The 14,295-nt window shown below is 46.9% G+C and overlaps 1 protein-coding gene across 1 annotated transcript in view; it reads left to right on the forward strand.

The window, feature by feature from the left end:
- The window catches only part of FAM135B (family with sequence similarity 135 member B), a 156,438-nt gene that overhangs the window by 123,806 nt on the left and 18,337 nt on the right, over positions 1-14,295 (forward strand). Inside the window, exons 7-10 of the mRNA XM_068983823.1 lie at positions 1,389-1,542; positions 3,884-3,933; positions 11,490-11,645; positions 12,652-12,725. Coding sequence (XP_068839924.1) covers positions 1,389-1,542; positions 3,884-3,933; positions 11,490-11,645; positions 12,652-12,725 — 434 coding nt within the window. The remainder of the gene's footprint in view (positions 1-1,388; positions 1,543-3,883; positions 3,934-11,489; positions 11,646-12,651; positions 12,726-14,295) is intronic.

Below are 14,295 nucleotides of genomic sequence, written 5' to 3' on the forward strand. Positions count from 1 at the left end.
AGACTTCCATCCAGGTTTCCTAATTTGTACCACTTTGCATTCCATGACCCAGCAATCATGATGTAGTGATGAGCGTGCAAACAACTGCACCCACCTTCGTGACGCCATTGGGAGTAGAGGAGGTTCTGATGGCTGCTGACCCTTATCAGACCTGTCCTGCCCCACTGCCCCGACTCAGCCCTCTTAGAAGGAGGCAAGAGAGAAGGAGACAAAGAGGGCAGGAAGCTGCCTCATGGACAGCGTGCAAGTCAACTCACAGGAGCCAAGGGGATGTAGTTCTGACAACATTTTACCTGGAGTTTCACCCAGCAGGAAGGCTAGGAAGCACGAGATGGTGAAAAGACATTTGCTTGCTCCCCTCATAGCCACACAGGCCATAGATTCCTACCCCCGTGGAATTCTCCAGCTCAGTACTTGGTGTGTGTGGGTGTGTGTTCAGTCGCATCCAGCTCTTTGTGACCCCATGGACTATAGCCTGCCAGGCTCCTCTGTCCATGGGACTCTCCAGGCAAGAATGCTGGAGTAGGTTGCCATTTCCTCCTCCAGGGGATCTTCCCGACCCAGGGATCAAAGCCATGTCTCACTTTTCTCGCATTGGTATGTGGATTCTTTACCACTGGCACCACCTGGGAAGCCCACAGTACTCAGTACCTCTCTTTTTCTGTCCAAACTCATCTCTGAGAATCCTTTCTCTCATTTTTAAGTCCTTCCTGAAATTCACCCGAAGTCATCCTTCTCTGGCAGGGTTGCAAGAAATTCAGAACTGTCCTGGTCCTCCATCGTGTCTTTGCCTACAAGTACCTTGTGGACTCAGGCATCTTTTCCTCTTCGGATGACTTGTAATGTGTAATGATGGGTGTAATGTGTCTCACACCTACAAACACAGTATGGAGCATTCTCAAGCTCCATGGTCACACCCACAGGCTCTGACACTTTCAACACTGAGAGCTGAAACTCACCGACTTCTTCCTATTTTACAGCAAAGCATTTTTCTCCTTCTCAGCACTGCGCTCTTCACCCACCGATACAGAGGTCTTTCTAAATGCCTGTGAAAAGGAGTCCCCTCTGTTGGTCACATGGCTTCTTCTTACAGCGGCAAGAGAAAGAGTCTTACAAGAGGGGGTGACATTCACTTGCCCCAAACCTGTGAGGTCTGTGCCCTCATCATGGTCATCATCATCATCTAATGTTGTTATTACTATCATTATTGTTTTAATTTGAAAATTATAAGACGGAGGCTTGGCCAGTTTCAGTGGGTTTCCCATGCAGAAGGGTAGGGAGGAGATTCCAACTCTCTTGCTGCAGTCTTGACCGTCTTCCCCAGTTTTCTCAGGACCAGGCCACCCACAGGGATGGTCCTCAGCTTCTGCTTCTGTTTCCCCCCACAGGGGAGCTTCTACGTGCCCTCCGAGAACTGCATGCAGCACGCTTACAAGTGGCACCGGGAGCTGTGCTTCCTGCTCTTGCACGCCTACCGGGGACTGCGCGCCTACTTCCTGACCATCCTGAGGGACATCCCCGAGCTGCCGCGCATGGAGCTGGGTAAGGGGCTGGGAACTAGGGATGGGGGAGACTCACCCCAGCAGCTGGCCCTCTGCCCTCAGGAGTCAGCATGCTCTTATAAATGTCACAGTGGCAAGCACCATTTCAGGTAGGTTTGGTTTGGTTTTTGTTTTGGTGTTCTGGCATTTTACATCCTTCCAGCAGGAGGACATCTTGGGCATGCCAATGCAGGAAGAAAAGGCGCATGTGTCTCTAGTCATCACGTTCAGTTACTCATTCATGCTTTCATCCACCAAGTTATTCAGTTTATTAAACATGTATTAAACATCTACCCTGGGCACATAATGTGAAGTTGCTTTCTAAGGGAAAATGCCTGTTTACACCCTTTTTCTTAATGAGGCTGTAGCTACGGGATTGAAACTTACAAGAGTGTAAAACAGTCAAAGAAATACCTAAATGTATGTGTTTAATGGGTGACCAGAGAAAGCTCTCAGTAGTCATCATCTTGGCTTTCCAGGGATGACTTGCTTCTTGTACATCACCAGACATCATGGTCATTGGGCCCCGTCCCTCTTGACTGACAGATGGTGGGACTGCAGCTCAGAGAGGTGAAATGACCACTCAGGGTCACACAGCCATGTGTGGCAGGATGAGGCTGGAGCACAGAGGTGCTGTGCTTGGGGCTTCTTTTATATTGGGTCACACTCATTCACCGCAGGTTATTGTTTTGCTCGAAGTCCCCTAAAGAGGCCTTTTGTCCTTAGAACAGAACCCAGGCCCTCAACCTGGTGCATGCTTAGCCGCTTCAGTCGTGTCTTACCTTCTGTGACCCCATGGACCATGGCCTGCCAGGCTTCTCTGCCCATGGGATTCTCCAGGCAAGAACAATGGAGTGGGTTGCCATTGCCTTCTCCAACTCAGCCTGGTATTCACGGTTAATAACAGTCCTGCTGTGGGAAACCTCAGCGTCTCTCCCTGAGCCCTGAGATCTCACCTGTGGAGCGAGTCGTAGCGTTGGTGGGATCAGTGAACACACCACACAACAATCCTGTATTTGCATATTTCTCTTCCCCACTAGACTGGGGGTCTTTACGGGCAGAAGCCGGATCTGAGCCCAGACCCCTCACACCCAGTGCTTGGTGTGCAGAATGAAGAAGTAGGCACAGCATTGTTGTTGCCTTGACCTCTGGCGCCCTCTTACCAGCTGGGTTTTGTCAGCTCTAAGGCCCTCTTTTGAAAAAAAATTGTATTTGGTGGCACCGCATGGGATAAGGGATCTTTGTTCTTGACCAGGGATTGAACCCGTCTTCCCTGCACTGGGAGCGCAGTCTTCTTAACTGCTGCCTGCCAAGGAAGTCCCTCTGATGCCCTCTTTGAAGCACATGATCTTGGAGTTGAAATTTTTCAGGTCAGATGCACTAAAGGAGACCTGCACAGCTCAGGGCCAGTTTAGCTCAGATGGAAAGTGAAGCCAGTGTCCTGTAGCTGGCTTCTTGCTTCAACTTTTTTTTTTTAACCAAAAAAAGAACTGAATTTATTTCTTCATTCACTCACTCACTGTGTTTTTATTGAATGTTTACTGTGTACCAGGCATTGTGCCAGACCCCGAGTGCACAGCCATGGACACTGACCAAGGCCTGTTCTGCCTCGTGGGGGGCTGAGGGCAGCTGCCGGGTAGGCAGGTGTGTGCCCACCCGTGAGGACCGTCAGAGCTGTCAACGATGCTTTAAGTAAAACTCACACAGCAGCCACCCGCAAGGTCTTACCACAGCCGCATGAAACTAGGGAGAGTTCAAACACAGGCAAAACTGTGAAGCCACAAATGGCCAGAGTCCACCCAGTTCCAACTGAGAAGACGGCAAGGTTGCAGGCTCCTCTCCTGCCTGCGTGGAAGGTCGTGATGAGGTGGTGGTGCTGAGCAGGAGGCTAGGCTCTGCAGTCCCACGTTCCTGGACTTCTGAACACCCACCTGTGTGAAGGAGATCTAGATCTAGGTCCCAGGTGACAGGACCCGGTTGTGTGTGTGTGTGTGTGTGTGTGTGTGTGTGTGTGTGTGTGTGTGCGTGCACACATACCCACAAAAGCACAGCAGAATGTGGGATTGCTTTGGACCACACAAAGTGAACTTGGAGATCTTCCGTTTCTCAGAAATGCATCACACGGAACATGTTGACTTTAACCCAGGGTGACAGCACATGGCTTCAAATCATGCTTCTTATAAACAGGATCTTTTAGACACAAGAGATGACAGGAGTCCACAGAGCCTGAATTTTTTTCTGTGACATCAATGCTGACTTGAAATCTGTGCTTTTTACCTCCCATTAACAATTCCACAGCTCGTTATGTGTCTGTTTCATTGTTTTTTTTTTTTTCTTTCTAGAGTCACTTGCTGTTGAAGAAACACTCTCTCAGCTGTGCTCAGAGCTGCAGGTAATCAGGGAGCCAACTCCTTGGCTCTGAACAGCAGTAGTTATATGGGGCAGCATTGCTTGCTTGGTGTAGAGATCAGAGATGAAAAGACATGACTGGTAACCTCCTGTTACATCTTCAATGAAGAAACACTCGCATCCCACTGCCCTAAATCTCTGGGTCTCTTAGACGTCTATTGCATGCCCGGCCACATGCTGGCTATTTTGAAAAACACCAAACAGGTTAACAGGTCTCGGTTTCCCTGACACTTACACTATTTATTGGGCTTCCCCAGTGGCCCAGCGGTAAAGAATTTCCCTGCAGTGCAGGAACCACAGGAGATGTGAGTTTCATCTCTGGGTCAGGAAGATCCCCTGGAGGAGGGCCTGGCAACCCACTCCAGTATTCTTGCTTGGAGAATCCCATGGACAGAGGAGCCTGGCAGGCTATAGTCCAGAGGGTCGCAAAGTCGGACATGACTGAAGCAACCTAGCACTCACAATTTTTATTGTCCACTATCCATTCACCTAACAAACGTTTGTTGACTTTGGGTTATGTGCTTCTCATGGAGGGTGACAGAAATCTTGCGGCTCGGCTCAGACAGCTCACACATATCATGAGGCTAGCTTCAGTGATGGCGATGATGTTGAAACAGTGATGTGTATTTGCCAAATGTTCATCAAGCATGTACTAAGGGTTTGTGCTTAATAAGTACTCAGCCGATGCAAGCAGTTGTTTCCAGTCTCTGGAGCACTGTCATCCCATGGTGTTGGCAGGTCTGGGTGAGCAAGGTTATCCTCATGTAACGAGAGGCACATGAGGTGGAAGGCAGCATGCACTTCAGGGTTGGTGACATGCTAATCCATGTCTGGGCAGGACTTGAGATGGTCTCATTGCAAACTAGCATTTCTGCCTTTTAAACCAGTGTTTCTTATCCCTGGCCTTTCAGTAGAAGTACTCTTGGACTTTACAGAAACATCTTGACCTGGGTCCCAGCTAAACTGGTTGAAACAAAGGAGATGGGAGTAGAGTGGAGCTCATGGGTTTGCATGTTTAATTAAAAGCTCTCCAGATATTAATAAATCAAAACTGCAATGAGGTATCACCTCACACTTGTTAGAATGTGCTGTGCTGTGCTTAGTCACTCAGTTGCGTCTGACTCTTTGTAGCCCTCCAGGCACCTATGTCCATAGGGATTCTCCAGGCACGAATATTGGAGTAAGTTGCCATGCCTTCCTCCAGAGGATCTTCGCAACCCAGGGACTGAACCCAGGTCTCTCACATTGCAGGCAGATTCTTTACCATCCACCAGGAAAGCCCACCTGTTAGAGTAGCTCTCATCAAAAAGACAAGAAAAATGTGCCGGCAAGAATATGGAGAAAAGAGGACCCTTGTGCCCTGTTGGTGGGAATGTAAATTGATGCAGACACTATGGAAAACAGTATGGAGGTTCCCCCCAAAAATTAAAACTAGAACTACCATACGATCTAGCAGTTCCAACTTCTGGGTATTTATTCAAAGGAAATGAAATCACGAAGAGATATCTGCACCCCCATGTTCATTGTAACGTTATGTTCCCAAGACATGGGAATACCCTGAGTGTCAACCTGAATGCATAAAGAAGAGGTACTGTGTCTATGTGCAGTGGAATATTATACAGCCATAAAAAGAAGGAAATCGTTATATTTGTGACAACATGGGTGAAACTTGATGGCATGTTGCTGAATGAAATAAGTCATTTAGAAAAAGACAAATGCTATATTATCTCATTTATATGTGGAATCTTAAAAAAGAAAAAAAAAGGCTCATAGGAAAAGAGGCCACATTGATGGTCTTCCATTGTAAGTAACTTCTGGGGCTGTAATATACAGTCTGGTGATTATAACTAACACTTCTGTATTATACATTCAAATTTACCAGAAGAGTAGATCTTAGAAGTGCTCATCGCAAGAAAAACTATTTTAGCTCTATGAGGTGATAGGTGTATTAAATAAGTTTATTGTGGCAGTCATGTTGTTACCAACTAGGGTTCTTGGCCTTCTTAGTCAATAGAAATTGATCAGAGGCCAAACAGGGAATTCAGGCAAGGCTTTACTGCAGTCCCCGCTGCAGTGGGAGGGAGTGAGAGCAAGTAACACTTGCTCACTTGCTTGCTCACTCATTTGCTTGCTCACTCCTCAAGGTGGGGGCCAGCTGGTTCTTTACATGGGGTGAGGGTAGGGTATGTCCAGGGCCAGGGGAAGGGCTTAGGTGCTGTGCCCACCCCTTAGGAGATGTCTTGTGCAGGGGGCATGCTTTTGCTCCAGGCTCTTCAAAACTGGCAGTTGGGTCTTGGTCTGTTTGTATCTTTTGCCCAGAATTTGTTTCAAGTCTCCATGCACCCGGTTATTTGTAGTCTCACACAGTTTCTTTGTATCTGTTGCTGGAGGAGAGGGGTGTCCAGATGCAGGCATTGGAGCACTGCTGCAGAGGGTCCCAGGTCCCAGCCTGTGCCGGGGTCACAGTCTGTGGACACGTCATCATGCTGTGCGCCTGAAATGCACACATGCCCCAGGTGTTGCCCCCACGGCAGCCCCATGAATGCCTGGGGTTGGGGGGACACAGGTGTGTCCCCATTCATTTTGCACAGAGGAGAATGCTGGTCCCTGAACCACTAAGGGGTGGGCCTGGGGCCTGAACCCAAGGCCATCTGGGAGCCACCGCAGTATTCATGCATCTGGTCCCCGCGGTGGTTCAGGCAACAACTCAGGCTGCTAGACATATTTCACGAAAAGCCAGTGGGTTGCCTGTCTGCTTTGGCATGGAGCCCACAAACTGCAGGGAAATGGCCCCTGGTTTTGAGTGATAGTGTTGCCGCAGACTTTAATCTGGTTCAGAGTAACCAGATTAGCTGCAGGGAGGGAAGCAGCTGGGTGTCAAGGACCGAAAATTGGAATTGGGGTGTGCACCAGGCTGCTCTGTGGTTTGTTGAAGGGCTGGCCCACTGTTGGGAGTGAAAGAAACAGAGCTGCCTCCCCAGAACCTTCCTAAAAGGCACATCACTGCCCACAGGGTGTTTAGAGGCAGGGCATCGCCACCAAGTGGTCAGCCAAGCACTTGGTCACAAAAGCATCTGTCTCAAACTGCTTTGGGTGATTTAAGACAATTTGAAAACATAGAGCTCTACAGTCAAGGAGCAATTCACCTGCACTTTATTTTAAATTTTATTTTTATTTTTTGAGTGTGCCACGCAGCATGTAGGATCTTAGTTCCCCAACCACGGATCGAACCTGCTACCCCGGCAATGGATCCATGGGTTCTTAACCGCTGGACTGCCAGGGCCATCCCTGCACTTTACTCTATGTGAATCTTATTCACATCGCTTAAGCACCTACTACGTGCCGGCTACTCTGTTGGAATACAACAAGCACGAAGATGGCAGAGAGCTTCCCAGGACTAACAGCCCACATGAGGCAGGAGCTGTCACTGCTGGACCAGGAGCATAAGATGGGGGGCAGGGCTTTAGGAGCACAGGCGGCTCTCCGTGAGGTCAGGAGAGAGGCAGGGAGGGACCACCGTGCAAAACCAGGGCGAGACTGGACCTGATGGAGTGCCATGGGTGCTTGGGACCCGGGATGGCTTCAGGGGGCGCATTTGAAGCTGACTGTGGGAGGCTGGGCTGGGAAGGTGAGTTGGAGCAGCTGGTCAGGGTGCTGTGCAGTGTGCTTTAAGAAAAGATGGGTTGTGCTCTCTGTAACTGATGGAAAGGTTCTAGTGAAACTCAGCCACGTGCTTCGGTACAGCAGACAGGGTCAGATCATGCAGTGTCGACCAGACAGCAGTTGAAAATTCCTGATGTTTGGGTCCTACCTTCAGAGATAAGCCCAAACCCTGTGATTCAGTTTGGGGCTTCAGGTGGTGCTAGTGGTAAAGAACCTGCCTGCCAGTGCAAGAGACTTAGGAGGCGTGGGTTTGATACTTGGGTTGGGAAGATCCCTTGGAGGAGGGCTTGGCAACCGACTCCAGTATTCTTGTCTGGAGAATCCCATGGACAGAGGAGCCTGGTGGCCGGCTATGGTCCATAGGGTAGCAAAGAATCAGACTCGACTGAAGCGACTTAGCAGATGATTCAGTTTGCAGCCAGGACTGAGACCCGTGATGAGAGAACACAGCTAACTCAGGGGAGATAAAGCAGGCTTTCTCCACCTGACCCCTGCTTACCTTGAAGATGCAATGCTATCTTCATCTCCAGGAAGCCTTCCATGACTTTTTTTTACAGTACTCAGAATCCATTTCTTTCATAGCACTTTGTAGGTTTAACTATGGAGATAGATAGCTATCTCGTGCCTCTTCCAGGACTACAAGTATGTATCTTTGGCTCCCCAGAGCTCAGCATCCTCCAAGCTCACAAGAGACATCAGTAAACCACACAAGGGGCTTGGGGTAGGGGTGTGATTGAGCAAAGGAGCTTGGCTGGGCCCAAGTGAAAAGCGTGAGGGCAGTCGCAAGGTGGAGCAGCTGTGTGTTTTGCAGGCAACTTCCCCCTGAAATGTCACTAGGTCCAAGATGCCTCCTTGTTAGCAGGAAGGACTTCTCTTTTTCTCACCAGAGAGACCCTTCCACGCCCATCATCTGTAATTGAACAGGCCCAGGCCTCCGTGAGGGTAGGAAAATCCTCTTGTGGCTTAATTAGAAGCTTTCTTAATCTTATCTGGAGCCGTTTCTGTCATCAACTAGGGGAAAAAATAATTCTCCCAAAGAGACATTTAATGAACGGCTTTGCCTTACCTCTCTGGTGGCTGAGCTCAGAATTCATGCTGCGTTTGTCAGTATTGCTGAAACGGAGGGTGGGGAGGGCTGGGGTGTTGGGATAAGAAGCCCAGTGAGGGAAGTCCAGTTGCTGAGGCCCAGGTGCCTCTCAACAGATGCAGAATCACATGTTTACTCAGGAAAGAACTGCTGAGTTTTCATCATCCATCAGCCGCTGAGAAGATACTGAGAATATTGAAAAGGATACACCTCAGTGTGCAGGCCAGGCAGGGCACTGAGCAATACCTGGCAAGTGGTGCCCTGAGAGTGGTCTGTGCTAGGTCAAGTAGACTTCAAGGAGAGGAGGGCTAGTCTCACACTTGAAACACGGCAGAAGTTTCGAAAGAACCATCAGAAGCAAGGCAGACTGATGTGTGTATATGTATGGCTGATGCGTCTTGCCATACAGTTGAAACTAACACAAATCATAAAGCAGTTGTAGTGCACCAGCCCCAAGCATCCAGTATCATGCATTGAACCTGGACTGGCAATTCGTTTCATATATGATATTATACATGTTTCAATGCCATTCTCCCAAATCATCCCACCCTACAGGGAGGGAGGAGGGAGAGGGGTTCAGGATGGGGAACACGTGTATACCTGTGGTGGATTCATGTGGATGTATGGCAAAACCAATACATTATTGTAAAGTAATTAACCTCCAATTAAAATAAATAAATTTATATTTTTTTTTAAAAAAGAAAGCAGTTCTAACAAAAATTAATTTGAAAAGAAAGAAACAAGGCAAACTGCACTGGCTCTGGAAACATTTCCCTGCTAGAGAACAGACAAGTCCAAAGTGGTGAAGAGACGAGGAAAGGAGATTGGAAGATGGGAGGAGACCTTCCAAGGAGAGGTGCAAGCCAATCAAGGGTCTGGTGCTTGCAAAGAGCTGTGTGTTCAGGTTGATGTGGCTGGAGCCATGGGTAGCCCCAGGCCAGAGGTACAGCTGGGAACATGATCAGGGCAAAAAAGTGTTTTGTGCTGATACAGGAGCTTGGTGTCCATTAGTGAGGGTAACAGGTTGGAGAATTTAAAGATAAGCCACTAGTAGTCCATTTAAAAGCTTTACTCTCCAGCCTGGAGGTTTTCCAGTGGCTGACCCTGTCCCCCACCCTCCCAGTCCTTCTTTTTCTGACCCTTAACACTTTGGGCCATGGATTATGGGCCTGAATCAAGACTGAACATCCCGTTTTCTCCCTGACTCCCAACAGAACCAGTGATGGAAGCAATCCTTCCATGAGAAGAAAGTAAGGGTCATTCTTTCGTTTTGGAGTTTTGCACCTTATGTCTTCATCAGAGACATATCTTTCCCCTTGGAAGAAGCAGCTTAGAGACGCTACAGTTGAGTGATGCTCGGTATCTGGAAGCTAGTCATTAATTACAAAGCATCAATACCCAACAATTAAAGAGCCTTGCTGGGTGTCAGATTTCTTCTTCTCTGTTTTCCTCACTCTCAGATGCTTCGCTCCACCCTCTGTGCATTTTGCTAGTGTCAGCTGTTAGTCCAAGAAGAGTGAAGAGACCTTTCAGTGTTTCAGGCTAGGCTTTGGACATCATTACGTCCAATAAACAGTTATTTGCTCTGCACCTTCATTTTGCAGATGAGAAACTGAGGCACACAGCAAAGAAGGAGCTTAGAGATGAGTTTGAAATGGCCATGGTTATGTATCTTTGCATCATCTTCCAGGGCAGATAGATCCCTAAACTTTTTTTTTTTTTCAATGTTCTTGAGTTCATGTTTAACCATATCTTAAGGATAAGGATACTATACACATTTGTATTGAAGTATTGTTGAATTATAATATTACATTGGTTTCAGGTGTACAACATAATCTTTGATATTTTATAGATTATACAACATTTAAAGTTATTCTAAAATAATGGCTATACTCTTCATGGTAAACTCACCTTCCTACCTCCTGCACTGGATGAGGCTCTCTGTAGGCAGAGACACTCTCTTATTCATCTTCGTGTCCCCATGTATTCTAAGCATGAGCCTGGGTCATGGGAGATGGACTTTAAATTATTGGTCGATAAATGATGAAGCCTAGGATTCAGTATTAGGCTTGGACCCACTGGTTCTCTGGCTGTCCTCAGAGATGTAATCTCTCTTCTCACCTCTCCAGAATAAAAGTCACCCCCAAGCAGGTGGCTCTCCTAGCTTTAAACTGAAGCTAGCCCGAGGTTCCTCCAAGAGCTCTAGGCCCTTTCTAGGCTGAGTCTTTCAAGCTTTTGTTAAGTCAGCCTTGGATTCTACTTAGGAAATATGAAGTCGTGGCAGCAAGATGGTGCTGGGTCTGTGGAAATCATGTGGAAATCACCTAGTGAGTTTGATGCTGTCTGTGAAGTTATAAAGACTTCATCGTTTCTCAGATGTTTTCCAGCACCTACTCTGGAAAGGCAGCATGGTGCCCTGGCTTTGTGGGGGGATGATCTTACAGGCTAATCCCAGCTTTTTGTGACTTTGGATATGCTCTATTTAATTCTCTCATTTTATTTTTGTGTAAAATGATAGTTACAATAATTCTAACAAAGGTTCATTGTAGAGATTAAGTAGTTCATGCATATATTTAAAAAGACGCTTCGTGTTTTACTTACCAAGTAGTAACTTAATAATTGGAAGCTATCATGATGGCCAGATACTGAGTTCAGAACATAATGGGCTATAGAGGAGAGTCTGGAGAGAGGGATTCATTACAAGCAGAGAAGCCAGCAAAGGCTTCAGAGGAAGACGGCAGTGGCTGCATGGAGCAGAGGCCCTTCACTGCAACCTTTTGCCTCCCCAGATGTTGAATAATCCAGAGAAGATAGCTGAGCAGATAAGTAAGGATCTTGCCTGGCTGGCCTCCCACCTGATGGCCCTGTGGACCCAGTTCCTGGACACAGTGACACTGCACTCCCAAGTGACCACTTATCTCACCCAGGAGCATCACACCCTGCGGGTAAGGGGTCAAACAGTATAAGTTCTGTAGTCACATGGCAGAGATATCTCAAGGAAGCTTTTCAACAGCTGGTTCATCGGGCAGAATAAAAGTCAGGATTGGCTGCTGTCAATCCAAGTGCTAGTCCTGACCCACCATGAACTTGCAGAGAAACTCTGTGAACTTCCTTTGGTTCTCAGTTCTTTGCTCTGAAAGTTGCTCAGTCGTGTCCGACTCTTTGCGACCCCCTGGACTCTACAGTCCATGGAATTCTCCCGGGCCAGAATACTGGAGTGTGAGTAGCCTTTCCCTACTCCAGGGGATCTTCCTGACTCAAGAATCAAACCAGGGTCTCCTGCATTGCAGGCAGATTCTTTACCAACTGAGCCACAGGGAAGCCCATTTGTTCTAAGAAAGTTCTTTGCTCTTCTGTTCATAAAGTACCAGTCTTGGCTACCAAGTGATGGCGAGCTGATATTAAAGGATATGATGAAGTGCTTTGAAAGTATTTTGAAGAAGTGTCTTCACATGTCATCCATTGTTCTTAAGGCCATTTTTTTTTTTTGGACACCAGGTGGAAGTGCACAGGGGGTGGGGACGCATGCATAATAAAAGATGTTGGTCCTCTTATTTCCAGCAAGAGGACAAATAGCTGAGTCTCTGGACACACTTACATGACTGAGTTTGCACGCTCTAATTCATCTGCATTTATTTATGGCCTCTGTTTTCAAGTGTCTTTTATTCTAGTAGAAGAAATAAGACCTTTAAAAAATGACAGAATGCCAAACAAGAGCAGATCAATAAACATGTGTTCAATTGTGTCCATAAATCAGATTTGTGTTAAGAACTAGAAATGAGAGAGGGCAACTGTGGAGGGTAGAAAGGTGTTTCGGAACCTCTGGGTTGTGGGCTCAGCTCTCTTCTTATTCATATATGTTACTTCCCTCACTAAGCCTTAATTTCCTTTTAGAAAATGAAGGTAAACCCACCCAATGAGTCACGCTGTTTATACTGTTTTATTCTTCAGGTCCGAAGGTTTTCTGAGGCCTTCTTTTATATGGAGCACCAAAAACTTGCAGTCCTGACTTTTCAGGAAAACCTGTAAGTAACCAATGGCATGTCCACGTCACACCATGAGCGCCAAGGACATTCTTGTTCAAAGTTAGCTCTTCCCTTCATCCCTGATTATGAACGAGAGAGTCTGCCCATCTCTTTACATTCAGGTACATTTTCTCTGAAGGCAAGAGCCAGACAGATTGCAGAGGTTGGAGCTGGCAGGTGGCAGAGAAGGTCAACAGTCAGAGTTTTTGCTGTTGTTGAGTATCATGATGGTTCTGTAGACAGATTCAAGACTTCCTAGGTCCCTGAAGACATCTGTGCTGAGTCCTTTTTGCAAAATGAAATAGGAGCAGGTGGTATGGCCACAAGCTATGTCAGGGAAAAAAAAAAAAGCCCATAGAATTCACCTGAGACTTTGTAGCAGCTATGAAATGCATTGAGCATAAGAATTAATACTGAACCACCTAATTAGGAGGATAGATGGGAAAAAATGTAAAAATACACAGAAAAGTCAGAGGGTTGACTGAAGAGGAGATCATTGTCTCTCGTTGTAGATTTCCCTGGTGGGCAGAGTCAGTGCTTCCTGCTTCCTCCATGGTGTTTGGTCTTGGCTACACAAGTTTATGGGTTTCTTTCTGTTTCTGAATAGTATGTTTGTCTCCAAAATAAATTTGGGTGGAATAATGTTTGAGATGCCCCAGTAAATCCAGCAGGAAAAACACTGAAATTCATCTATCACTTAGGACAGACCTGAAGATCTTTTCACTTGCATCCTTTTTACACCTGTAAAACCTGTATGTAGTCATGTGTGGATGTGAGAGTTAGACCATAAAGAAGTCTGAGTGCCAAAGAATTGATGCTTTCAAATTATGGTGTTGGTGAAGATTCTTGTGACTCTCTTGGACTGCAGTGAGATCAAACCAGTCAATCCTAAAGGAAATCAACCCTGCATATTCATTGGAAGGATTGATGCTGAAGCTGAAGTTCCAATACTTTGGCTACCTGATGCAAGGAACCAACTCATGGAAATATTGATGCTGGGAAATATTGAAGGCGGGAGGAGAAGGGGATGACAGAGGATGAGATGGTTGGATGGCATCACCGACTCAATGGGCATGAGTTTGAGCAAGCTCTGGGAGATGGTGAAGGACAGGAAAGCCTGGTGTGCTACAGTCCATAAAGTGGCAAAGATTCAGACATAACTGAGCAACTGAAGAACAACCTGTATGTCAATATAATATGGCGAAAGCATTACTTAGAGGTTAGGAATGTTTTGGCCAAAGTGATAAAATACCACTTTTCTGAGGGTGTAGCATTGGAGCAGAGACTGGATTATACTAGAACTCCAGGTCTGGAAGTTGGTGATGGACAGGAAAGCCTGGTGTGCTGCAATCCATGGGGTCACAAAGAGTCGGATGCGACTGAGCAGCTGAACTGAATTGGGGTTATAATAAGTCATATCCTGATATGACAGAAGACTGTTGAGTCACAGGGGATAGCTGGTGTAAAGATTTCTTATATGGGAACATAAGGTGTTTGAAAGCTTCAAGAAGCAAGCATAGCTACACTGGAGTGAGCAAGTAGGAGAAGTCGGGTAGGACCGAACCTGTGT

This window comes from Capricornis sumatraensis, chromosome 11, assembly GCF_032405125.1.
Source record: "Capricornis sumatraensis isolate serow.1 chromosome 11, serow.2, whole genome shotgun sequence".
NCBI lineage: Eukaryota > Metazoa > Chordata > Mammalia > Artiodactyla > Bovidae > Capricornis > Capricornis sumatraensis.